This window comes from Martes martes (genome assembly GCF_963455335.1).
Source record: "Martes martes genome assembly, chromosome: 10".
NCBI lineage: Eukaryota > Metazoa > Chordata > Mammalia > Carnivora > Mustelidae > Martes > Martes martes.
In genome coordinates, this window is record NC_137898.1 from 100210925 (window position 1) to 100237019 (window position 26095).

Genomic DNA, 26095 nt, shown 5'->3' on the forward strand with positions numbered 1-26095 from the left:
AGGGTGAAGGGAACAAGGGAGTTGGGACGCTGAGAGGCTGGGGTGAAGAGGCAGGAGGAAATCGTGGTTTAGGAGCCCAAGGAGGTCTGGAACTTGGAGCAGGGAAGCCAGCGCAGAGGTGTGTTCCAGAAGCAGGAAGGAGCCGGGATATATGCCTGGAAATCCCTCTTGTCCTGCCCTCTGATCTCCGGGGCTTCTCATTGGCTGAGCCAGAGGTAAAGGGGCCCAGGTGAGGCCCATCAGCAGGTTGGTGTCCTGGGGCACAGAGCAGAGCAGAGGAGGGTAGGGAATGAATGGGGTGGGGGTGGGGGGCAACCAGAACAATCCGCAGGGCCGTTAACCTGCTACCTGGCTTCAGTCCATAGTGGAGATCTGAGAAGAAACCCCAGAATTCTTTATTTAACATTTTCCAAGGTCTAAGTGGCCAACACTGTGTGTAAGATCAAGTGATAGCCGGTGTGATGATTCATTCCACATGTCAGTTTGGCTAAGCCATGGTCTAACACAAATCTAGATGCTGCTGTGAAGGTATTTTTGTGGGTGTGATGAACAACTACAATCAGTTGGCTTTAGAGAGATTGCTCTCAATAATGTGGTGGGCCTCATTCAATCAGTTGAAAGCCTTATGAGCAAAAAGCGAGGTTTCCCCAAGAAGGAATCTGGCTTCAGACTGTAACAGAAATGCTGTTTGAATTTCCAGACAGTTGACCTGCCCTGCAGATTTCCGACTCAAGATGGCAACATCCACTTTTGCCTAAGCTGCTGGCATTTTGGGCTTTCTAGATCCCACAATCACACGAGCTAATTCCTTACTATAAATCTCTCCCTCTGTGTATCCTAGTGGTTGTCTTCAGAGAACCCCGACTGCTGCAGCAGAAATGTGGGGAAATGGGCCTCTCGTGCACTTGCTGGTGAGGGTGTAAGTTGGGACAGCCCCATCTGGAGGGGGAATCTGTCAGTCTCTACCAAATATTGGGTTTTGCAGTGTTCCGTTTTTAGCATTTCTCTACAGCATGGCTTGGAAGAGCAAGTTTCGGACAATTTGGGCACCGGTAGCCACAGGCCTGACAATCTGAGGCAGAATGCCAGCCGGCAAGGACACGCTGATGGCCGGCGAGGTGGCCACCTCTTCGCAGATGAGGAACTGGGGGCTGGTGAGGGGGGCGGCCCACGCCCAAATGCACACAGCTCAGATAGGACCATTACCCTCATTCTCACAGGCACGGTCACCCTTAAGTTTTACTTCCTGGGAGGGGTCCTTGCCCTGTTTTTTGCCAGACACCTCGGTGGCACAACCCACCTCATCCAGGTTCTAGGACAGGACTTACCTTGACTACGTTTGTGGAGAAAGGAACCCGAAGAAAACCCACAGAATGTACAGCAAGGCCCAGCCCAGGTTGGGGTGATCCTGCCAGGGGATGCCTGGTGCCACCTGTGGCTTGAAGAGGTTCCAGTGAGGCCCAGGGTCCTGGCCTCCCACCCCGAGCCCGGCTCACCATGGTCAAAGGGAGCAAGTGGGAGCCCGCTCCTGCCGACTCTAGTCATGGGGGACCGGGGTGCACACCCCCATATGTTTAGAGCTTGGTATGTGGGACTGGCCTCGGGGGGTGCTGCCCACCTCGTACTGCTCCCGCTCTCCCCACCCCACGGGTGAGCTGTTCTCTCTGGGGTTCCAGGGGGCCAGTCTGATAAGCCCATTAGGGTCAGTAGGTATGCAGAGTCAGAAGGCTGAGGGTTGGATCCCAACGGTGCTCGAAGCAGTTGTCTGACCTTGGGCAAGTCACGTAATTTTATTGGTGAGCCACATCCCTAAAGTGTCCCAGGATCGCTACCACGAGCTGACGAGCTAATGGATACCAAGTCACCTCATCAGCTCGGAAGCACCAGAGAAATGAGTGTTCGTCGTAGGCCTAGTACCTCCCCCGAGTGTTTTCACAGGTGCACGAAGGCGTCTTGAGGAATGTAAAGCCTTATCTGGGCATCTCTCAAATAGCTGACTCTGGACAGGTATTTAATCTCAAGGGATTTTGAGGTACATGGACCCCTGAGACCCTTGCCAGAGAAGTGACTGTGGTGTTGGCATTGGAGCTACCTGACACCGAGGGGGTGGGGAGAGAGGGGGGCAGAGGGGGAGAGTCGCTTGGAAGGAGGGGAGTGTGGGCTTTGCCCGAGTGTGGCATCAACCCGAAGGCTCAGGGCATCTTAATTCCTATCCCGTGCCACAAGACCGGGCAGGGTAGTCTGTGGTGACAACAGAGTCCAGAAACCCCCTCATGGCAGGCGACAGGCAGGCTGGGAGGTGCTAGTCATTCCCAAGGAAGATTAGAAAAGCACCCTTCAAAAAACAACCGTATTTTAGGCTATTTGAAAGTGAGGAGAAAAGGCATATGACCCGGGGACCCCACCCCCAGTGAATAAGGCACATATAGGATGGGACGAGGGCGGTGCCTTCTCCCAGCAATCCCCTCCCCAACCCAGAGCAGGACTGAGGGCCTGGACTGGGCAGCAGGGGAAGGAGGAAAGGGCCCCGCGGAGGAACACCTCCCTCCCTGGCTGCCTGGCACTGTTAAAGTTGGTCCTTGGAAGCGGGTTCAGGAAGAGACATACCTGCCTGAAAAGATGTCTCCCTGCCCATCCCTAACTTGACTGTGGCCAAGTAAACCTGGATCCCACCACAATCCTCTGGGTTGTACAGCTTCGAGGACCAGCAGCAGCTTGTTCTGGGGAGCAGAGTCAAGGAGGGCTGTCCTGACAGCCTGTTTCTCTTTCCAAGGCTGATGAGGAAGGGGTTCTCTCTCTTGTCTCCTCCTTCCTCAGGAGTCCCCTATGGGACACTTGGGACTTTCCCACCCCCCTGCAGTACTCTTGTCCCGCCCTGTGCTCAGTCTCCTCTACCCTGCTGAATACCTACCATCCTTCTGCTCCAAGCCGGGTCCCACCTAGTCCAGGAGTCTCCTTCTGATAAATTCAGCCTGCACACCCCTCCTTCCCGGAAGCCTTCCAGCACCCAGCTTGGCACTTCCTACCACAGCCTCTTTATACTGGAAGGCACTTTTGATGCGAAGAGGCCTGGTTTAGCTGTCTCAGGTTTACAGGTGAGGATACTAAGACCATGAACACTAACGATATTAACAATGGCGAATACAGCGAGTGCTACGTGCCGGTCGCTTCCTGAATGAACCTACGCCAGCCTCACATTGAAGCTCATTGTATAACTGAGAGAGCTGAGGCACAGAGAGCTAAAGTAGCCTGACCCAAGATTGTGCAGGAAAGAATCAAGGCCAGGATTTGAACCTTGAAAGTCTGGTTGTGGAGTTTATGCCTTGTTTCTTGCCTTAATCTAGCTTAGGCTTTTATTGTCTTCCTTGCTCATCTATGTCTGTTTCTTCTTCTGTGCAGTTTTGTCTTATCCTTCCCTAATCTGCGCCCCCCTCCCCGCCTCCTGGGTCCCCTCCCGGCTGCGCAATGGCTGAGCACAGCAGGTGCCTTGGAAGGTGTCCCAAGCAGGGTCACCGGTCATGTAATGGAACACTTCTGACACCAGGTGGCAGCATTGGCCAGGAGTGCTCTCAGAACTCTGCACTGCGCCCCGTCAGTCAAATAAAAATTTAAACTTTTATTTCTGGTACAAATGATAAATACTTTGCATTAAAAATCTGGGATTCAAGTTTTTCTCGTACTTCATGCTCCCTCCCTGCCCCAGAGCCTTACAAAAATATTTCCGTTTAGAGCGGAGGACACTGGTGCCTGCAGTCCCCACAGGGTCTGGGTCCGGGGAAAGGCACATATGGTTTGTCTCCAGGCCGGGAGGTCCTCACGTGCCCCAGCGTTGGAGGCCAGCAATGACAAGAATGCACTGTGATCTGGTGTAGGGGCTACGGTGACAGTCCCCGGCAGCCCCCTCTCCAGGGTAGGGATCCCCTCCTTGGTGGGCATTGGGTGGTGCAGAGGGGCCGGCTCCTTCCAGATGGGTGAGTCGGGGAAGGGGTGTGTGTGTGTGTGTGTGTGTGTGTGTGTGTGTGTGTGTGTGTAGGTCGGTGTCACAGGTACAGACACCTTCCAGGATCGAAACCTTCAGAGTTAAATAGAGTCATGGGCCATCACATTTTGGTTGCTTGAAAGAGAACACTTCAGGGGGAGCTTAAGGGGCGGGGGGCAAATCTGGAGAGCCCCCTTCTCTCTGTCCCCAAGGGAGGCACAGGGTTGGGGGCGGCTGCCTGCATGAGTTAACCCCTGCCACGCCACACCCCGTTTCACAGTCTCACGTGATGGGGCCTGAGGCTCCCGGGACATTGAGGGAAATAAGGCATCCGTGGGAGAGTCGCCACCCCCTCTGGTGGCCTGGGGAAGGGCGGGGGACCCAGAGCAGCCACCTCAGGGACCACCGTCTTCTCGCCCACCCAGCTAGGGCTCCTCGTCCCAGAGGCAGAGCTGCCTGCGCGGCGCGGGGAAGTCGAAGCGGTAGCTCTTCTGGCAGCTGCGGATGCCGCACCTGTAGGGGCCCGGCCGGTCACGGCTGTGGCAGTATTTGAGCAAACACGGGTACCAGGCCAGGCTGAGGCCGTAGCGGCAGATGCATGGCCTCCCGCTGTCCCCCACCTGCCCGCAGCGCCGCAGCCCCGAGGGCTCCACGGCCTCAGGCAGAGCCTCAAACACGGAGCCGTCCACACCTGGCAAAGAGAGGCGGGGTCAGCGGTGGGGAAAGAGAGGGCGCCCCCCCACCCCAGACCCCCTCTCCGGCCCTGCAGGGCCCCCTGGGGCCTCCCATCAACCCGAGGAGCCAAGTACCCGTTCCTGGTCTCCTGGCTGATCCATGAGAAACCGGCCCAGAGGGGTTTAGTGATCTGCCTGAGGTCACAGGGGAAGGAGTGGAGTGAGAAGGGACCCCTGGGCCGTCTGACTTCAAGGCCTCCACGTGGCAATGCTGCCCTATGCTTAGAAGCATCGCTGTGCTAGAATGTGACGGAGTAGAGAGTCAAGGAGGGCGGCTTCAAGGAGGTGGCATCTGAGGAGGGCCAGCACCAACGTGCCGGGACATCAGCGTGGCCAGGGCACACGCAGGGGTGCGGGAGGGAGATAGCGGTGGCCTGGCCCCTGACGTCGGCTCAGCGGCCACGGGAGAGACCGGCCCCGGGGGTCGGGGGGCAGTTTCAGACTTGCACTGCAGTGTGGGGTGCAGCTCACCAGGGAGAGCTGTGTGTGGAGGGCATGAGCACAGCTCTCTGGGCGTTTTGAAATCCAGGGGAGCCCCAGGAGGGGCAGGCACTTGCCCAGTGTTCAGCCAGCTGGGCAGAAGGACCAGGGACCTGGACTAGAGCTGTGCCATCTCCCGGTGCCCTCTACATGGAGGACCCAAGGACGGTCCTGGGAACGGAGTCAGGAGACGCACCGGCAGCAAAGCCACACAGGCCTAAAGGCAGGGAGCCCACAGAGACGCCGGGGCCCTCAAGGAGCTCAGCAGAGAGCTGATCACACCAGAGGAGACACGAAAGAAAGGAGAGGTGCTGACTTCCGAGGGGGGCAGCAGAGGTGGGCGGGTAGGAGTGGATGTCTTTGGGCCCCACCGGGACCCTGCAATCCAGGCCTCCCTCCATGACGGATGTCCCATCTGTGTTCTCACTAAGAGAAGGAGCAAGGTAGGCGTTGCCTGGGTATCTCCCTCCCCGGGACCTAGCAAGTCACAGTTCTGTATGTCCCTACCTGGAAAGGGTCACTTTCATCTGGCTGACTCCTCTCACTCAAGAGCCACATGGGCACCCCTTCCTCCAGGAAGCCTGCCCTGACCAATCCCAGCCCAGCTTCAGGGACCCTCCGCCGAACTCCCTATCTCACGACTCTCTATCCTGGCCGATGCGACACCGCCGTGGTTGGCACCCCGCTGACCTTGCTCCAGCCAGAACCGGACGTCCTCCTGGCGAGTGTAGATGCTCTCCGCGGCCTCGGCGCACACGTTGCGGAGGTGGGGGCTCAGCAGGCCCCCCTGGCTGAAGTTGACGGCGACGTCCATGTGCAGGTGCTCCAGGCCCCGCACCTCCTCGGCCTGCCGCACCGCCCGTGGGTTCTTCTGCGGGGAGAAGAAGAGCCGCTCCCACCCGGCCTCAGAATGCTCTGCCCACCCCTTGCTTGGTGCCCAAGTGTCAGACAAGCCAAGGCTGGTGGTGTTTAGAGCCCTGGGGCAGGCTGGCTGTCAAGGGGCGCTAAGCATCGCCTCCACCTGGTGGAGAAAACAATGTTCAAGGCAGAGCCAAGCCCTTCTAGCTGGCCGCCGGCTGACATCTGAGACTGATGGGGATTGTGACAGTGGCTGAGGGTGGCGCAGGTGGCCAGCCAGGCAAGCTGTCCCAAAGCAGATGACCTCTGGGGTCCCAGACTTTCCAACATGCAGGGGGTGGGGTCTCTGGGAAGGGCCTCAAACAGGCCCTGCTGGAGGGTTTTGGAACTTAGGTGAGGCTGGGGAGAGGCCCAGGGTCCAGGAAGGGTCAGGGCATAGGCCAACAGGCTGGAGTGTTCTGAATACGGCATGCATTAGCTCATTTAATTCCCAGAACTCATTTCTCAGTAAGAAAATAAAGGCCTTGGGGCGCCCGGGAGGCTCAGTGGGTTAAAGCCTCTGCCTTCGGCTCAGGTCATGATCCCAGGGTCCTGGGATCGAGCCCCACATCGGGCTCTCTGCTCAGCGGGGAGCCTGCTTCCCTTCCTCTCTCTCTGCCTGGCTCTCTGCCTACTTGTGATCTCTGTCAAATAAATACATAAAATCTTAAAAAAAAAAAGAAAGAAAGAAAGAAAAGAAAAGAAAGGCCTTGCTGGCGAGGTCACTCCTGCACTGTCACCTGGATGAGGAGTGGTGGCAGATTTGACCTCAGAATCCCAGCCCCCAGCCTCCACCATAAAGGGGGAAGAGCTGAGATTAGGGGACTGGAGGGATCTGGCAGTTGGGGGGGCCCTGCAGATTAGCGATCTGGGTGATGGGGTTCAGTAAGGCCTAGGGCAGAACCAGGGGGCTGGGGAGTACAGGGTGAGAGTGGGGTGCCAGGAAAAAGGGCCAGGGTGGGTCAGGTGCCGGGTGGGAGACTGAAGTTGGGGTAGGGTCCGGGCTTGAGGCCAAGCTGGCTGCAGGGCTTGGAAGGTGGGGGGTGGGGGTGCGCACCAGGGCAGCAGCCAGGCTGGGGCAGGCCCGAGGCGAGCACTCACCTGCCGAAGCTTGGCCATGGCCTCACTGGGGATGATCTCATTGTGGTGCAGCCGGGTGACAAAGCAGAGTGCCTGGAACTGACTCTGTCCCTTCTCCAGCTCGCCCAGGATCAGGGCTCGGAAGATCTTCACATCCTGGTGAGAAAGGGCAGGAGGATGGGGACCCGCTGGAGGGGGTGGGCGCCCCCCAACCCCAGCCCACCCAGCGCTCTGCTCAGGCCTCGGACAGGACGGACAGGACGCAGGCCCAGACCCTGCCCTGCGACGGACATTTCCCTCCTGCTGGCCTAGGAATTTTTTTCTTTCCCATTTAAACCCGTGACTTGAAAGAAACACACCCCAGATGTTCCAAGGCCTCCTGGCAAATCTCATAGCGGGAACCATCAGAAAGCTTTCCCAAACAGAGCTGTTTGCAAGTACAGAACTTCACCTGAAAAGAAACAGCACCTTTGTTTGGTGCCTGGTTCATTCACAGCTGACGTGGGCCCTCGGTGGCACCCCTGTGGCCCCCAGATCGGGGTGGGTCACAGCCCCTATAAACTACCAGACCAGGCGTACAAGGGGAGGGGCTGAACTTCTGACGAGCCTAGATCCCAGAGTTCCTCTCACATTCTTATTCGGGAGGTGTGGGGGAAGCCCAGAAACCGGTGCCCCTCAAAAGGCCTCAGGGTTTCTGATCAGCCGGCCTCCTGGCCATCCCGACTCAGAGGGAGGGAGTGGGCGCAGGATGGGGCTGAGGGCAGACACCGCGCAGGCCGGCTGTAGCTGTTGCCAACTTCGGGCCTGATGGACTGGCGTGGCTCACCTTTCCCCCTCCCCTCTCCACTTCCCCTTTTCCCATGGGGTTACTAATGGCATTGCCAGCAGGCCAATGGCTCTTTCCTGTTCCTCAGGCATTGCATGAATGGGGGGGGCACTGGAGGGGAGCAGAGGGAGAAGGGAGAGGGGCCACAGGGGAGGATGGGGTCCCCCTTCCAGTCCTGCTGCTGGAACCCTGTGCTCTCACCCAACTCTGGGCCTTGGCTAACTGCTCCCAGTGAGAAGTCAACAGGTCCCAGTCAGAAGTGGTCTCAATCTGTCAAGATCCCCCCATCCCGGCCAGGGAGGTTCCCTGGCCATAATGACCATCCCCCTCCAGTGTCCCAATGGCCCTGTCTTGGCACTGGACATACACAGCCCTGCTAGCTGTGCATCTTTCTTTCTTTCTTTTTTTTTTTCGCTGTGCATCTTTCAATGTGCGTGCCCTGGCTTCGCCCACTAAGAGAGCCCGCATTCTCGGAGGGTTTCCTGAGCGCCCACTAGAGTACACATGCTCTGAAACAGGCGCCGAGGGCTCCCTTGGGTTCCTGTAACACAACGAGGGGGAGCTGCACCCCAACTCTGCAATGTATCAGCCAGGGCCCAGCCATAGGTTCCAGCTTCTGTAAGCCTCACTTGTAAGACGGGGACACTAAGGCATTTAGCTGGTCGGGTTGTGGTGAAAACTGAGTGTGTGCAGGGCCCAGAAGAACGTCCACCCCGACTCAGTGCTCAGCAGGGGCTCGCGGGGGGGGGATCTCCTCCCTGCAGGTGACTGGAGCCAGTCACTGCCACCATCCCACAAAGCCCCACGTGCTTGTCAAGTCCCTTGCCTCTCCAGGGACGTTTCTCTTGCTTCCTTTTACTACAAATGATCTCTAGGACTAGGGGGTGTGGGCATGTGTGGGAAGATTGTCCACCAATAGTGCAGAAAGGGAGACTGAGGCCCAGCTAGTGAGAACGTCCCCATGAGGGTTTTGTTGATGCCAGACTTGTGGGGAAGGTGAATCAGAGCTCGGGTGAACCCCAGCTTCCTCTCGACAGGAAATCCGCTCTTGGGCCACGAAGCTGGACTCTCCCTGCCCTGCCAGCCTGGGCCACCTGATCTTCCATTTGCTCGGGTCGACTGGAGGCTGGCTCATTAGTGTGCTTTCCACTTGGGGCTCACTTCCTGCCAGGTGAGACCCGATACCAGACTTCCCTTCTGAAGACTGGAGTCAGCTGGGTGTCCCTGGCAGGACCCGGGTGGGGGCGGGAGCTGACATCTATCTCCGGGGGATTTTCAGCAATGACTCTTTAAAAGAGCCTTATCTGTGGGGCTCCTGGGTGGCTCAGTGGGTTAAACCTCTGCCTTCGGCTCAGGTCATGATCCCAGGGTCCTGGGATCGAGCCCCGCATTGGGCTTTCTGCTCAGTGGGGAACCTGCTTCCCCCCTCTCTCTGCCTGCCTCTCTGCCTACTTGTGATCCCTCTCTCTCTCTGTCAAATAAATAAATAAAATCTTAAAAAAAAAAAAGAGCCTTGTCTGGAACAGTCACAGTGTCCTCTCCAAAGCCACCCCCACATGCCAAACCCTGGGGTCCGATGGCTGCAGAGTGGTCTCTCCGCTCAGGGATATCCCCTGCCCACCGTTAAGAGAAAGCATTTGGACTCTTGGACCAGACCAGGGGGTAAACAATCACCTGTCCTAGTCTTTCCCTCACTCTGTTGTATTAAACAACAATGTTGGCAACATCAGCAAAATGATACCAAAATGGAAATCTGATGGGGGGCTAAAGAGAGGGACTGAAGATTTCTCATTGACAGAGAAGATCTACCTACGGAGGGCACGGATTTATTGAAGTTTATAACTGGAAGGGACAAGTCATTGTTATTATGAGTCAAAGAAGATGTATTGTCCTGTTTAAAATCTTTACAACAACAAGAGGTAGGGAGGATGGTTATGACTTAGTTGGGAACCGGTTACTTGCTCAAGGTCATGGGACTAGGAGGAAATGCGGCTGGAATTTTAACCCCGGGCAGTCTGACTCCCAAGCCTGGCTCTCTCAGCCACAAGGCCCCGCTGCCTCCCAGATATCCTCGGTGGCTCCAGAAACCAAAGCCCAGGCCCCGAGAGGCAGGGTGGTCTGCCCTTGGCCACACAACTGCAAGTGGCAGAGCCAGGATCCGAAGTCCTGTGTAGACCTGCCCTGGGACAGTGGCAGCTGGCATTCACAGTTCTGCCTGACTAACGAGAACCAGCGTCTGACACAGAGAGGAGGGCTCCCAAGGCCAGGTCACCTTTCTGTCCCACCTGCCGGCCTGCTGCCCAGAACCTCTGCGGACCCTACATTCTCCAGTCTTCCTAGCCCTATTTCTCCACAAAAACCACCTTCCATTTGCTGACCCCTGGGAGGGAGGGGCCACCCCGAACTTCTGGACCTACTTGGCTCCATTATCCTGGCCAGGGTCCCTCCTACCTTCTATTGTCTACACCTGACTCACTGCCAAGGTTCCAGGGGCCCCTTTCCCCACAGCACAGAGGAAAGGGCAGGGGGACAGGTCTCCCTGCTTCAGCAAACATCTGGCCAGATGCTAGGCCCCGGCCAAAAGGAAGCCTGGCTCCCAAGTTTCCTCCTTGCCCGAGAGTGCCCTGGGATGAGTCACCCGGATGTGGCCTCGTGCCCAAGGCAGATGGCACAGCTGGGGATGTCAGGGTGCTGGAGGCAGGTTTCTCAGGTCCAGGACTCAGGCTAGGACTCCCAAGATGGCAGTTTCTGTAAGGCTACTGCTTGTGTGAGCTCCTGCAAATCTCTAGCCCGCTGGGAAGCCACAGAGCCTCCCAGGACCAGGGCTGACCCCCGGGCACCAGGGAGAGGTTCATGTGCCATGGAGATCACGAGCACTGGCTGAAGTCCTTTGTGGTTTTAAGCAAAGCTCAGAAGCAGACAGGTTGTAGGACAGCACGGTAGTCACGAGCAAAGGCTCTGGTGTCCATACTACCTAAGTTCCAAGGCTGGCTTTGCTGACACCAGCCGTGGGACCTTGGGGGAATGCACGTCCCTGTACCTTAGTTTCCACATCTGTTAAATGAGTTAAACTAACAATACCTACACCTCCGGGGATTACTGTGAGGAGAAAATGAGTGAAAGGTCTCAGAACACAGTGGGCTGAACCCTTTGTCTAGTATCGCTGTGATCTCGGCCTGGCTCCAGCTGTGATCTCCTCCAGATCCGTCCAAGCAGGAGCAAAGACTGTTCTCCTCAAGATGCACCTGAGGCCCAGAGAGGTCTGGGGACTCCTCTGGGGCTTGTAAGGAATCTGCAAGCCCATAAGAGAGCACTGGTTAGCATTACATAGGGCACAGCCTTCACAGGCACCAGGCTGGGTGGGAAAATGGCCAAGACCGAGGCAGAGGCTCCAGTCTTCAAGGGGCTCATGGAGAGGCTGACCTCCTATGACAGTCAGTGCACCACATAGGGCCTGGGGTTGAGGTTTATGACAGGTGCTATGGGGCAAAGGATGGATGAAGGGGCACTTGCTCTCCCCTAAGGGAAGGGATTGGGAGGCGGGGAGGGAGGAAAGACTTCTCCAGAATGAGGGACACTTCAGGGGTCCCTGACAGTCCAAGGGTGGGGGGTACTTTCTAGCAAAGAGAGAGAGGAATTTACACAAGACAGGGAGATGGGAGGCTCTCCTAAGACCCCCACCCAATCTGTCCCTCCACGTTGTTACTGATCTGCCCAATGCCCTTTGGAAGCTCCTTTTGCCCTCGCCCTAAAGTGTACCCTCCTGAGGCTGGCCTCCACCGCCACCGCCAGCTTGTCTTGTACTCCCTGAGCATTGAACTAAAGGGTGGGCAGTTCCCAGAAGGAGTGAGGAGGACTTGGGCCTGTCCCTGAGCTGATTCCTCTGCTGGGGCTGCCCTGTCTCCCTCTGCCTACCATCTCTCAGGGCTTGGTTCCAATGCGTCCCCTCCTCCAGCCTGTTCTCCCAACGCTGCCCTCACCAACCTGCCAGCAGACTCAGCAGGCCCAGCTCCTAACCTCGACAGCACAAGCTTGGTGGTCTGTGGACATCTCCTGCTTCCAGACTCAGCTCCTTGAGGCTGGGAAAGCATCTTGTTAGCAGTGATTCCCCGCCCCTAGACCACAGCAGGTGCTCCGTACGTGCCTGGGAATGAATGGACGGAGGAAGGAGCACACAAAGGAGAGCATGGAAGCATCCTGAGCAAAACACCAGGGACAGGGTGGGGTGAGGGAGGGCAAAGGGGTCAGAGGAAGAGGCTGGAACGAGGGGCGGGACAGCGGGTCTGAGAGTCCAGTTGAGGAGTCTGAGCTCCAGCTAGCCCATCACTGGAAGTCACTGGTGGGTTCTGAGCTAGATCAGAAACTTGAGCTGTGTTGGTCTAATGTGCACCTGATTTAAGTGCCTTCATAGAGGACCCTGTCCTCCTGTGGCATCTTCTGCCCTGGCAATAAGTCATCCAGGTCCCACATAAAATCTGCCCCTGGTTTAAGGGCAGAAACTAGACCTGATGTAGGCAGTAACTTCAGGGTCTGGCCCAGAGCTGGAGCTCAAAGCTTCGTAGCTGAGTGAAGGCCCGCCTGCATGCATGCTCTGGGGTCTCTATCAGCTGCCATCAAGAAGACTGGTAGTCCTATAGGCTGGTAGTCCCTGCCCCCTGTTGTCATTTTGGCTTTTAGCAGGTTCCAGGGCATCACTTGGTTCATGACCCAGTGAGGTTCTGGCTGGGGACATGACCTTCACAAGTCATGCGGCTGCAGAACCAGGACCAGCAGCCCGGACCTCCTGACTCACGGTCCAGTGATCCTTATGCTACTCCGAGCCCCCTGACCCCCGTCAGCCCCTGTGCACACCCTGTTCTTCTCTGGGTTCGCCCCCTGCCAGGCTGCACTTCGGAGACCCACTGCATCTCCCCGAGAGAAGGCGGCGCTGACCCAGCTGTGCCCGGGCTCCGGGTGAACACCTAGGAAGACAGCCCACAGCTGCTCTGGGAAGCGCAGGGGCCCAGCCCTGTGCCCTAGAATGGCAGACATCCTGTGCCAGGCCCAGGTGCAGCCTGCCTGGGGAGAGGTCCCGGGGGAAGCTTACTGCTGGGAGGGGGAGCAACGCTGCACACAGAGGCCCCCCGGGAGTTCAGCGGGGAAGACCTTGGAGCCGGCACCCTGCCCTCCCCTGCCGACTTGCAGCCTTAGAGTATATTACCGGAGAGGAAAACAAACTTCTCTCTAGCCTCGGCCGCCCTTGGGGTTTTATGTTACAGTCCAGCGGAACCCTGGCTCATGCACGCAGATGCCCACCTGCTTTCCACCATTCATAGACCACACGTCTGTCGTCTTTCTTGCGTTCTTGCTGCTTCTCGAACAATCTCTTTCACACAGCTGCTCCCGTCTCTCCCCGGCCCCCACAGTTGCTCCCAGAAACATGCTGCCTCGCTCTGTGTCCCCCTGCGGAGCCTCCACCTCACCCCTTTCTCTGAGCCTCAAGCACTCCCTCGTGCACGCTCTCACCCACGTCCAACAGGGTCCTCACACTCAGCCTCCTCCTCCAGAGAGTCCGCCTGCTCTCTCAGCCCAGCCCTCCCCCAACGGGGAGCCAGAGACTAAGGGGGCCAGCGTGGGGAGCCGTCCCACCCCTCCCTGCCCTGCCGGACACCCAAGCTGGGGGCCTTCTCTCCAGGGTTCTTGCGGAGCACCCCTGTCCCCCGCTGCTCCTCGCTCTTGGACAGCCGGCACTGTCCCTGGGAATGTGTTTTGCCATCTTTGTCTCCTTCCCATCACAGCACAGCGTGTGATTCCGCGGCCTGGGCCAATCTAAATATTTATCCCCGTGCTCCTGGCTGGGGCTGCTTCATGGCCGGAGAGGGGGCCAGTTTCGTGGGGGTGAGGGGAGGCAGCCAGGAACCAGCACCTTCCTAACCCCATGCAGCCTGCCCCATGGCAGACAAGGGAGCACCTTGGCGACTCTGCCCAGTGTCCTTGAGCAGGAACAGGGGTGAACAGAGTCGACCCAAAGCCAGCCCAAGCCCACTCCCACGGCGGTGCCCGGGGACTCAGGCTGGCCCCGTTATTGGGAGCCTGTAACCCCTCAGGGCTGCCCTGGGACAAAAGATTCTTGTTAAGGGGTTTTAGTGCAGCCACGGGTCATGAGCAGTGGCCGCTTGCTCTGCCCCAGCCCCCTGAGCCCCCAGTTCTCTGTCAGCCAAATCGCAAAGGTCACTACTGTTCCAACCGCCCCAGGGAACAATGTGAGGCTTTATGTGGATCAACTGCGCCCCACTGTCCCGCTGACTCAGGGCTCCTGAGATGGGGCTCCTGACTCCTCTCGCCCAGATTCCCAGCCCCAACGCCTCCCTTGCTCCCTGCCCTTTATCGGAATGCACGAGTGGCAGCCGCTTCAACACTTGCCAACTTACGGGATGGAGGGTCCTAATGATGCTCTGAGCCCTAGAGTGGAAATAAAGGGGCCGCAATGTTGTGCTTCCCAGCGAGGAAGGAGAGCTGGGGCGGGGGCACCTGGCTGGCCCCGTTACCTGACTCCTCACGTGCCTCCGCGGGCCTCTGCTGTGTGACAGCCTCTTAGACCCGGCTTCTCACCAGCCTGGGAGCATCACCCGATCGTCTCCGCCCGGCCTGTGCCGCATCTGAGCCTGGGGCTCTGAGAGGGTGAGTGGCTTGTCCAATCGCCCGACCAGTAAAGGGTGGACAAATGTACACAGCGAATGCTCATGAGTCTCTGGGACATCTCTTCCAAACGGTCCCCGCGCCCCCACCCCTCCAGCGCAAGAGTCTCTGGCACAAAGCTGCCAAGGGGTCAGGACTCATGCCAAGGGGGTTATGGGGTCGGGGAGAAGGGGTCCAACCCAAGTCTGTACAGAGGAGGGTTTGTTCCCCTGCATTAAGGTTTTCTGTCAGGCTCCTTCCCTTCCCCTCCTCAATTCGGGTTTCTTTAACCTTCTGGAAGGAGCCTTCTTATGGTACCGTGCACAGTCAGTCGCTATACAGTGGACGGATCCCTGGGTCTGAATCCGGGATCACCAGCTACGCAATCTTGTCAAAGTCACTTCGCAGCCCCGAGCCTCAGTTTGCACACCTGCAGAATGGGGCAACGCCTGCCTCACGATGCAGCAGGGAGACTCGGATGACACTGTGCGTCAAAGCAACCAACAGCAAGCGACCACCCAGCGGGTGAGATCCGGGGACGTGCGTGTCCCATCACGAGGTTGCACCCTGTCTTCCTGGGGACAGGAGTCTGTCCTGAGTTTTTCTATAACCACTGCCATCACCGCTTCTCTGCAGCCTGGGCGGCCTGGTAGGGAAGAGCCCCACTCTGCCTCCCCCCATCTTATTTCTAGTAGCCACCCCTCCCTCGGTCCAGGGGGCAGTCTTCACTGCCTGATCCAGGATCTTTGGCTAGGACTTCCTCCGACGTTGGCATTCGACTCCAGGGAGCACGTCTGAACCTTCAGGCAGGCCCACTGATCCCTGATCCATGGAGGAATTCCTCCAACATGGCAGCGGGACTTCTGGTAGATCTGAGGGCCCCAGGGACACAAGCCAGGTCATTGCATCTCACGACTTCTCATAAACTCCTAAGAGGAAAGCTCTGGACTCCAGAGACGTCTGGGCCTCTCCTGAGAGCATCTCTGCTGCCCTCTGTTCCCCACAAAGACAACCCATCCATCACACGCCTGTGTTCCAAACTGCTATGTTTCAGGGACCTCACATAAGGCAGGGGAGCGGGAGACTGGTGTCTAAAAGCTTCTCCTATCTGACCTCCGTGGGATGTGATTATCCGGTTATAATAAACAGCCTCCGGCCCCGGCACAGTCATATGCACATTCCACATCTTCCAGACGACTTCTGATGGCAGGCAGCTTCCCACGCTGCTCCCCTACCCCAACCAGGAGCCCCCAAGGCAGGGACTCTGGTGTTTTCTGGACGGTTCCTTCCTTTGACTCCCACTCAACGGCTGGTGCTCAGGTCAGGGAACCGAGGGCTCACGTTTCCACTCCTCCTGGGTCCTTCAGAGTGACCTTGGGCTGACCCACAGCACCATATGGCTCCCCTTATCTTGGCTCCAGCCCACCGCCCCTCAGGATCCCTCCCGCCGCATTTCTGGAGGCTGTGGTTTCTTCCTCCCCGCCCCCAACGTTGTACCCACCACCCAGAAACAGTTGCACGTGGCTTTCTCCTATCTTTTGGCCCCACCCTACCCATCCGGTCAGCACCAAACCACACCGCCTGGAACATGACTCATCCCCTCCCCCAGCTTTTGGACATTCAGACTGGGGGACAAAGGGGAAAGAGAACTTGGATGGGGACACCGGCTTGGGGGAGGGGGACTGAGAGGGCTGATGGACAAAAAGCCAGGTTAGAGCCTGGGGGTGGTGATGTGCCCCATGTTCGATAGGCCCCGTGAGCACGCACACACAGGTATAATTACACACACAGGACCCGGATTATAAAGGAGAGTATGGCCTATTGGGTGTGTATTATGAATGACAGTTTGTGTACTGAGGGCATGTGGAATGAGGCCGAACGCCTAGCCGCTGCTTCAAACACATTAGGGTTATTGTGGGTAGAATGACAGGTTGCAAAGAGGTGAGTGTGGGCTCTACCTTCATTTAACAGCCTAACCTGGGCCCTCCTCCAAGTCCCCTCCCCTTCCCTGGAGCAGCCACGCCAGTGGTTCCCAAACTCGCTGCCCACTGGAATCACCGGGGCCTCTTTAAAAAAAAAAAACAAAAAACATTGCCCCCAGAGAGCAGAGTTCGTAGCTGGGGAGGGCAGCCCAGGCACGGGGAGTTTCCAAGTGATTCTAATGGGGCCCTGAAGTTTGGGGGCCACTGAGCCCCGGAGCCTCTTTTTAGAAAGCTTCAGCTCCGTCTGCCTGATGGTCAGCAGCCTTGGGGCAGGGCACACAGTGACACAGGATGGCCACTGACAGCTCCAAGCTACTTCCAGAGTTGACAACCGTTCCCCGGGCTCTGGGTTATGTGTCCTATAGCCAGTGGATTACTCTCAGTACTCTTACCACCTACGGTGTGGCCGTGGCCATGTGAGCAGAGCCAGGCAGTGCTAGAACTCTGCCTCTTGGAGGAGGCGGGGCTGGGGGGTGAGGCGGGGGGGGGGGGAGCGCTGGAGAGAAGGGGCCGGAGTTGGGGCTGGGATGGGCCAGACCCAGGGCTCTGCGATGCCTCCAGCCGGGGGCACTGCCCGCAGCTCCCTGGATTTTGGCAGAACAAGAATGACGGCTCTGGGCTCACAGGGGTCGGCCAGCAATTGTGGAGAGTGACAGTTTTCTGTGTCAACTTGACTGGGTGAATGGATGTCCAGAGAGCCGGTAAAACATTACAGCTGGGTGGATCTGTGAGGGTGTTTCCAGAAGAGACGAACATTTCAACTGGCAGAATGAGTCAACACGATAGGCCCCCAGTGTGAGGGGTATCATCCAGTCTGGAGAGGGTGTGGGTAGAACAGAAAGCCGAGGAAGGGCGAACGTGCCCTCTGCCTGAGCTGGGATGTCCACGTCCTGCCCTCGGTCACTGACGCACCTGCTTCTCAGGCCTTCCGACTCCGGCTGAAACCACACTGCCCGTTTCCCTGGGCCTCCAGCTTGCAAATGGCAGATCGTAGGGCTCCCGAGCCTCCAAAACCATGGGAGCCGATCTCTTGCAATGTTTCTTTCTCTAGCTCTTGCTCTATGTCCTGTTGTTTCTGCTTGTCTGGAGAGCTCCAACACCCGGTGCTTCAAGGCTACGGTAAGAGCCTCAAGGCACCTCCAGGCTCAGGGCTGACTTTGTGTGGGACTCTGGGTCCATCCTTCAACCTGTCTGAGTCCAAGCTCAGCAGGGAGGACCCACGATGAAATGTGATTTGGGCAATGATTACAAAAGGTCACGGTCTTCTATTTCTTAAGCACTTAGCACAGCAGCCAATGCCTAGTGGGTATTTCAGACCTATTACCTGATTGGTTCTCTTGATAGTCACGGGACCGGTACCGTCATCACCCCCCTTGTACAGATGAAGAAATGAAGGCCTGCTGAGATCAAGTACCCTGCCCAGGTTAAACCAGGTCTGTTTATTTCAGCCTGGACTACCTCCTGAAGGTGAGAAAAGAGCAACTGTCGCTTTTCCTAAGTGGACTAGGGCATTTCCCCAAAGCACCCCAAATATGTTTGCTACACAAAAGAAACACAATGCCCACGATTTTTTCCCATAGGAAGAACCGTTCCTTCCAGATAGAACCTTGTGCAAATCTGCCAAAGACCGTGGGGCACGTGGAGGCCTTGGGAACTAAGTGGGCCACAGGAGAGTGGCCCAGGAGTTCCCCCAGAAGGATCCGCATATAGAAGCTGCTCTGGCCAGCGTAGACAGTGGCCTGGGGCAGGCGTGAAGGCTATTCTGCTCCGCCCAGGCTAGTGGAGCAACCCGGAGCTGGGGAGACTGTACAGAGCGGGCTTTCCTCTCTGCACCTTCCACCACCCCACCCCCGATTCCTGCCCTTGCTGTTGAAATTGGAGATGCCTTGGAGGGTGTGAAATGCCAGCTTCTGGGTCAGAGGCTAACCTGAAAAGTAGACTTTGGAAACCTGGGTGGAGATTTGAATCACCGCAGGGATTAAGATGGGACTCTGGCAATCCGCTCCAAATGGATTCTCTAACTGGGCCGTCTGCCCCCCAACTACGCTCTCAGCTCCAGGTCCCAGTCCTCCACCCCACTGCCACGGGGGATCCCCCCTCTCCCTGCCTGCAGGGCAGAGCAATAAAATCGTTCATGCTGCAGCCAGGGGTTATAAAAGCTCAGCCCTAGCCCTTGCGTCCTAGCCACAGCCTAGGAGAGGTCCCAGGAGTGGGGAAGCCTCTCTCCAGGGTTCCAGATGCCATAGAACAATGGGCAGGAGGCAAGAAAGTAGGAGGCTCTCGGCTCAGCCAGAGGCTCACTCTCAAGGAAAAAGGGCTTCAGTGGAGGGTTAGAGATGAAGATTAAACCGCTGCCTCCTGAGGGGTCCAGCCCCTACTGGGATTTCCCGGAAAAGAACACAAGAGACAAAGTTTCCCTGGAGTACGGGTATGGGGAGGCGAGTATGTCCCCGTCAGCTTCCCTCTCTCCACACTGGCTACCCTTCCAGGCCCCTGCCCGAATGGGAGAACCTAGCTTGTGCCTGCCCAGTAAGGATGGGCTATAAAGTGTTCCCACCGTGACCACCCCCCCCCCAATACTCCCATGGTCTACCTATGTCCGACGTCAGTGGTGATTCAGTAGTTTGGGGACAGATTAGCAGTGAAGCCCTACTTCCACTGTCCAGAGGACCCCCCCCACCCTCTGTCCTGGCCTAGGCTCTCAATAGCAGTTCCGCTGGGTCCCTCACTGGCTCCCCGTTTTCTGCCCATCTCCTCTCAAACTCCCACTCTCTAAGAGCGAGGAGGGAGAGCAGCTTGGGCCAGGCCTGAGCTTCTCCAGCTGTCCAGTTATCTAACTGTCCCCACCTCTCCAGTCCCCCAGAGACAGGGCCTCTTTTTTAGCAGAAAAGGGGCTGGGGTGTGTGTGTGTGTGTGTGTGTGTGTGTGTGTGTACAGCAGGAGACTCCCTTTGAGTACCTACATCTCACCCACCCTCTTTCCTTCCAGAATTCCTGCTGCTGGGTCACCGTTAGTCCCTCGTTACCCTTCCAGGCCCGCCTGCTGATAATCCCCCAGTCCCTCCATTGCCTTCCCTATCCCCAACCCCCCTGGGGGCCAGGCCCACCTTCTAGTCCCTCCACAAGGTTCCTTCTGGTTCCTTACACACACACACTGAGTAGAGGCTGCTTTCTGTCCCCCTTCTTGCAATCGGGGCCCAAACATGGAGGTTGGCCAGCTGTCTGGCCAGGCAGGGTAAGGAGCGGGAGCTCTCCCAGAGAGTGGGGACCTCCTGTGGGGCGTCTCTCCAGGTCGTCCTTCAGCAAGCTTTCCAGCCTTCCAAACCAGAGAGGAGAGGGAGCATCTCCTTGGCTCTGGAGGGACAGGGGACAATCCACTCTTACGCCCGCCCCGCCCCCCTCGATGTCTCCACTCTAGGAAAGTGAAACAAGAGGACTGGTTTATAGACTCCAAAACGTGAGGGCTGAGAGGCCTGGAGCCACCTCACTGACCTGTACAGAGGTGACAAAGGAAAGCCAGAGAAGGAAAGGGACTTGCCCAAGATCACAGGGCAAGAACCCATGATCTCTGATTGCTGGCCCAGGACTTTCTCCTCTAGAGCAGAGGCAAATTGCCCCAAGAAGGGAGTTAGCATTTCTGGAGAGTCAGCACCTGGAGGGCTCTGGGAGAGCTGAAAGAGAAGTGGGCAACGGGCTGGTTCGGGAGTGGAAATGAGCCGGGGCCTGGGAACCCGAAGCAAAGGGGCGAGAGGCTGGAGGGGGCGGCAGCGGAATTCCCCCGAGCAGAATGAAAGGGCCCGCGGCGTTGGGGAGCTTGCACAGGGGTGTAGAGCTGAGCCCCACGACGTGACCCTGGCTAAGTCGCGTGCCCCTCCTGGCCCTCCTTCCACCTGCAGGCCTCAGTGCGACCGGGACCCCGGAGCGCTCGGGCTCCGGGGTCCCGCCGGGCGAGCGAGGGTGCCTTACCTTCTTGAAGTCGGCGGTGAAGGAGACGAGGGTGCCGTCGGGCTTGCGCAGCTCGAGGCTGATGCTGTCGGCGTCGCTGTCCGCCTGCAGGCTCTCCTCGGTGACCTGGCCGTCGGGCAGCCGCACGCGGACCCGCAGCTCGGCCGGCGCGCCCGGCCCCGCGCCCACGCCGCGCGCCGCCCCGAGCAGCGACACGAGCAGCGGCAACAGCAGCAGCAGCGGCGCGGGGGGCGCCGTGGGGACCCCGCGGCGGCCGGGCGGGCGCATCCCCGGGGGCCCGGCCGGCCGCGAGCGTGCGGCGAGGGGCGCTGCCAAACTTCGCGCGAAGTTACCGGCTAGTTCGGGGCGCGTGGCAGCGGCTCCCGGGGGGCACAGGCGCGGGGGGCACGAGACGTGGCGCGGACGCACGTGGGCTGCGCTCCGCCGCGCGCCCCCCGGCGGCTCCGAGGCGGACGCGGCGCTCCCGGGGCCCCCGCGCCCGCCCACCGGCCCAGCGCCGCGACTGCCGCGGCCCCCGACTCCGGCGCTCCGAGACTCTGTTTTGCACTTTTCATTCAATCCCACCCCCCGTCACTTCCTTCGGAAAACAGAAACCACCAGGACCTGCCTTAAAGAGACAGCGCACCTCTCGGCCCTTAAAGGGCTCGGGGCGGCTCCCCGCACTCCGGCGGTGGCCTGGGGGAGGGGGCGGGGGCGGGGGACCGCCGCACAGCGGCTTTGTGGGAAAAGGGCTTTCTCAATCTCCCTCCCTCCCTGCCGCGCCCCGTGCGACCTGGCTGTGTCGGCTGTCCCGGCAAATCCCTTCCTCCCAGCAGGGGCGGGACGGGTGAGTCTTCCCCCCTCCTCCTCCGTCTCCCCCCCCCCCCCCCCACTTTTGGCTTGTTCTTGTGCCACGTGGACGAAATAATCGGGCTTGGTGTTTTAGGGGTTTTGTTTGGTCTTTGAGTTTCTCTGACACAGCGAATTTCTAAAAAGTTTTTGCAAAATCAGACCTCACCTCTCCTTCAGCCTTTTGACTGCCCTGGGTCTGGAGGGATGAGCTGATGTTCTCGCCCAGCTTTGCCATCTCTCTGGTGAGATAGTTTGATAAGTCAGGCCACCTCTCCGGACGGGCCCCTTGGCTTGCCCCCATTTTGTGAGCTCCAGGGCACCTTTTCTTGTCAGTCCGATCTCCCCCACTAGCCAGATTCATGGCCTGTCCTCAGTCCTGCCCACCTCCCCAGATCCCCATCCTCCCTCCCAGCAAATCCAGGGAGATTCAGGAAAATGACTAGGGTCTCAGGGCACTGGCGCTTGACCCACAGGGGTGTCTCCCACAAGTCCCAAGAAAATTTGACTGCCCTGCGATGCACCCCAACAGCGACCAGGGTGAGGGCAAGGGGGATTGGGATTCCTGCTTCCTCTGAGTAACTGTATGCTTTGGGAACGTTTTAAAAATTCTTTAGGCCTATGTGTTGCCCTGTGTCTAGTGGGAGTTGCTGAGACCTATGATGTCCTGCCAATTCCATTGGAACAGAAAGCCCCAGGGAAAACCTCAGAACCTATTGTTCCCCATGTCCATTTCCCTTCTGTTTAGTCTCAGTCCCCTGTTCCTTCTTAGATCTTGATCATAGATTTGAATTCACTGTGGCCTCCTTCCCTTCCGAGTTCACCCCAGCACAGTGTTCTTATTAGTACCAAAGATGACACGGGGTACCCAGACAGCCGGGTACTGTGAGGGCGCCCATAGCAGGCCACGACCCGGTCAACAGCAAGGTTGTGCCTAGAACCGATCTCCTTACGGCCCACCCAGGGCTCTTCCTACTATACTCTGCTGCGGGCATTGATAGTACTGAAAAGGATTCAAGAGATTATCTAACTCAGTGTCTTCCAAATTTGCCTTATCAAAAGAATCCTCTGGATGCTCCTTAAAAACAAAACAAACAAACACCTGGGTCCCTAAATTTAGCCAAACAGACACTGGCAGGGGAAAAAAAAAAAACCCTGAGAATTTGCATTTTTAACAAAGGCCCAGGTGATGCTTGATCTAAGAGGTCTGACAGTCGGTACTTGATAAGGGCTGAGCAGAGAGGATCTAAAACAAACAAGGTCTTTCCTGAAGAACTACTCTAGCCCCTAAGGAGTTTATCTTCACATCAGGGAGATAAGGCAGGCTGTCAGAGAATAATGGATTAGCACGAAGACTGCACTCCTCGGCCCTCCCACCCTGAGCTAGCAGGACTGAAGACGAGATGGCCAGGGTTCCTGCCTGCTAGGCTACTCATCTCTGTCTAGCCTTCGAGCTGGGTCTTCACACATGAGTCAGTCCACAGGGTCATTAGGGCCTCACCCACATTTCCTAACTTCCCCTATTTCTGGGCCTGTCCTCATCCATCACCCACTCTGCCCCAAGCCATGTTCCCAGGCCCCTTCCCCATCACCCCAGTGAGATCTTGGAAGTAAGCAGAAAAGCCCTGTGTGTCTGGCTGCCTTTTTTTTTTTTTTTGAGTCTCTGAGGGGCTGTCTTTAACTCTATTAAAATTCTGGGTTTGAACAAAGACAGAAGACCTCATCTCCTCTACCATCCCTTTGCCCTAATCAGCTTCTTCCTTTAGTTTAACCACAGACCAAATTAGAATTTTCTTTTAAGATACAGGATCTGAAGTCTCACCCCACCACGTGAGCCACCGTCTCTGTCCCTAGTCCTTCCTTTTGATTTTACCCAACCCATTCTTCAAGATCCAGGACAAAACCAGCGTTTCCCAGGAAGGCTTTCTCAGCTACTGACCTGCAGCTCTGCTCTGTACTTCTCTCTCTGGCCTCTGGACTCCCACAATAGCAATTATGATAGCACCTCCCATTCATTGTATCCTTATTATGTGCAAGTTCAGTGCCAAGCACTTTACGTGTATCATCTTAGTTAATTTTCATGGCAACTCTCCAAAGTAGGCTCTATTCTTAGCCTGTCTTTTACTGGCTAGGAAACGGAGGCTTGGAGAGGTTAAGTCGTGTTCTCAGGGTCACACGAGGAGGAGGTCCAGCAGGGACTCAAACACAGGTCTACCTGACCACAGAGCCCTTACTGGAAACCACAACAGTATGTGCCATGGCCCTTGCTTGCCACCAGCCGCCTTCAGGCACACACCCTGCGCTATCGTCCCCCATAATCTAACGGTCTCATGTGTCATTGTCTTGTACCCCAGCCAGGCTGTCAGATTGTTCAAATGGGCCAGCCCCCATGCTTGGAGCACAGAGTGTGTCCCTTAAACCAGCCAGGCGTAGAAGCCTCCATTCTTTGTAACAGTAAAGGCCCTCAGAGGAAGAGCTCTAACGAGCCTAATTACCCTGACTACGACCAAACAGCCCTCATTGTCAGAACATTCTTTATGTCTAATCTCAAGCCCTCTGCCCCACCATAAACCAATTTCCTTTCTTTTTCGATCTGTCACCCTAGGAGAGCAGTTGTGAGTAGTGGTTCAAAGCAAGGGACATCGGGATCTCAGTCCTGGAACCCGGCCACTCACGAGCTGCGTGATTCAGTGAGCCTGTTTCTTCAACTGTAAAATGGGCCTATCAATGCTTACGTCCCTGGGCTGTCTTGACAATTACATGAAAGATGGTATACAAAACACTTTACAATGTGTTTGGCATAGAGTAAAGGCCCAGTAAACCGTGGCTATCATTACTTAATGCTGTTCCTTCTCTCCCATTGTATCACATATTAAATCCCTGGGTGGCCTGCACACGACCCCCTCCTCCCTTGGCTCACCTTCCAGACACACACACACACACACACACACACCCCACACACACTTGTTCAAGAACATTTTTTTCTTTGTATTCTCTTTAGGTCTTCCGATTTTATATCGCTCTTAACCTGGGAAGTGGGCCACCAGACATCGAGTGGGAGGAATCTCCCCTTTGCTTTTTGGTCTTACAGTGCCTCAGTTTGGTAGGAGGAGAAATGCGACGCCATCTTCCAATCTGTGATGGAGAAGACAGGTGCTGACAGGGTCCTGTAGAAGTCTGAAAAGGAAATGGAACCAGTCGCCTCTATCCAGAGAGGGGAAAAATGTGATACGGAGCTTGTCTTTGCAGCAGTAGAAAGATTTTTCTTTCAATTTCTTTTTGTGGCTGGCGTTTGGCTTGGGTTACGGTATGGCCCTTGCAGATAGGGTTGGGTTGGCCACCTGCGTGTCAAGTCTGAGGAGGAACTGGGGAGGCGATGGGGTGCTCGCTCTCCTTTGCCTCTCGAGGCCGCAAAGCGCCTCACCTCACTGCCCAAGCAGAAGTGCAAATCAGCTCTACAGCATCGCACAATGACTCAGTTACATAAACCCAAGGGTGTGGTGGGAAAGTGGACTGGAGAGGCAGCGGGCCGGGGTAGAGAGTGACAGCTGGGTGAGCAACCGTTCTCCCCAGGCAGAAAACCTGGCAGAGGGGAAGTTTAGATGGAGTCGGGTTGAATCAGTGACCTTCAGGAAAGGAAAAGGAAGCTTGAATAATCAGAGCTGGAAGACAAGGTACGTCTTGCTCTGATTCCAGGCCTGTGATTCTAGAAGGTCCGGAACTTAACCATCTTCTTCTCCATGCCAGTTCTTCCAGGAGGCCTTTCCTGCTCTCCCATCTGGATGCTCACTGGTTCGTCCATCCATCTATCCATCCACACCTCCATCAATCTACCCATCCATCCCCCCAACCATCCCTTCTTCCTTCCACCCATCCGTCCCTCCAACCAACCATCTCTCCACCCATCCATCCCTCCATCTCTCCATCCACTCATCCATCCATCCCTCCATCCATCCCTCCCTCCCTCCCTCTCTCCATCCCTCTCTCCATCCATCCCTCCATCCATCCACCAATTCATCGAGGGTCAGGCACTCCTGTGCTAGATGCTACAGTTACACAGTGAGCTAAGGGAGATGCAACAATTCCTTACCCTGGGGCGGAGCCTATAGCTGCAAGGGGAGTCGGCATTAACAAAGTAAGTGTGAAAACAAATATTTAAATTACAATTGTTGTAGCTGGTACCGTGAAGAATTAGCAGGGACTCAAGCTTACACCAGGAGGCCTGGGAAAGCAGCAATGTCTAGGCTGACTTAAATGTTGAATCAGGATAGATCAGCAGGGATGAGGTCCCAGGCAGAGGGAACAGCTTGTGTATGGGACCTGAATCTGGTGGGCTCCCCGGCAACTTGGTCACGCACCAGGAGCGATGAGCGTGGAGAGCAGTCTGAGTAATCCAGGAGAGTTTGGCAGAGGCCGGGTCATGCAGGCAATGCTAGGATGTGGGCTTTGTTTTCCTAAGAGAAGTGGGCAGTCACTGTGATAGGATGTGCATTTTAAAGAGAACGTTCTGGAAATGGGTTACAGCTGTTCAGATGAGCGAGAATGGCGGCTTGAGCCATGGTGGCAGCAGCAGGAATGGAAAGACCTGTCAGGCTTGAGCTGCTCTTTGGAAGTAGAATTTGGAAGTGAGGTTTGATATTTCTTTGTACTTGGGGATGCGGGCGGAG

General features: G+C 56.8%; 1 protein-coding gene across 1 annotated transcript; it reads right to left on the reverse strand.

Annotated features, from left to right (window-relative positions):
* Positions 1-3596: 3596 nt before the first annotated feature.
* Positions 3597-21210, reverse strand: OAF (out at first homolog). Its single transcript, XM_080815947.1, has 4 exons — positions 20601-21210; positions 7192-7326; positions 5884-6064; positions 3597-4670 (listed from the first exon to the last, which is right to left on the reverse strand). The coding sequence occupies exons 1-4, from the start codon at positions 20865-20867 to the stop codon at positions 4405-4407; spliced, it is 849 nt and encodes a 282-aa protein (XP_080672073.1). The 5' UTR covers positions 20868-21210; the 3' UTR covers positions 3597-4404.
* Between the last annotated feature and the right edge of the window lie 4885 nt (positions 21211-26095).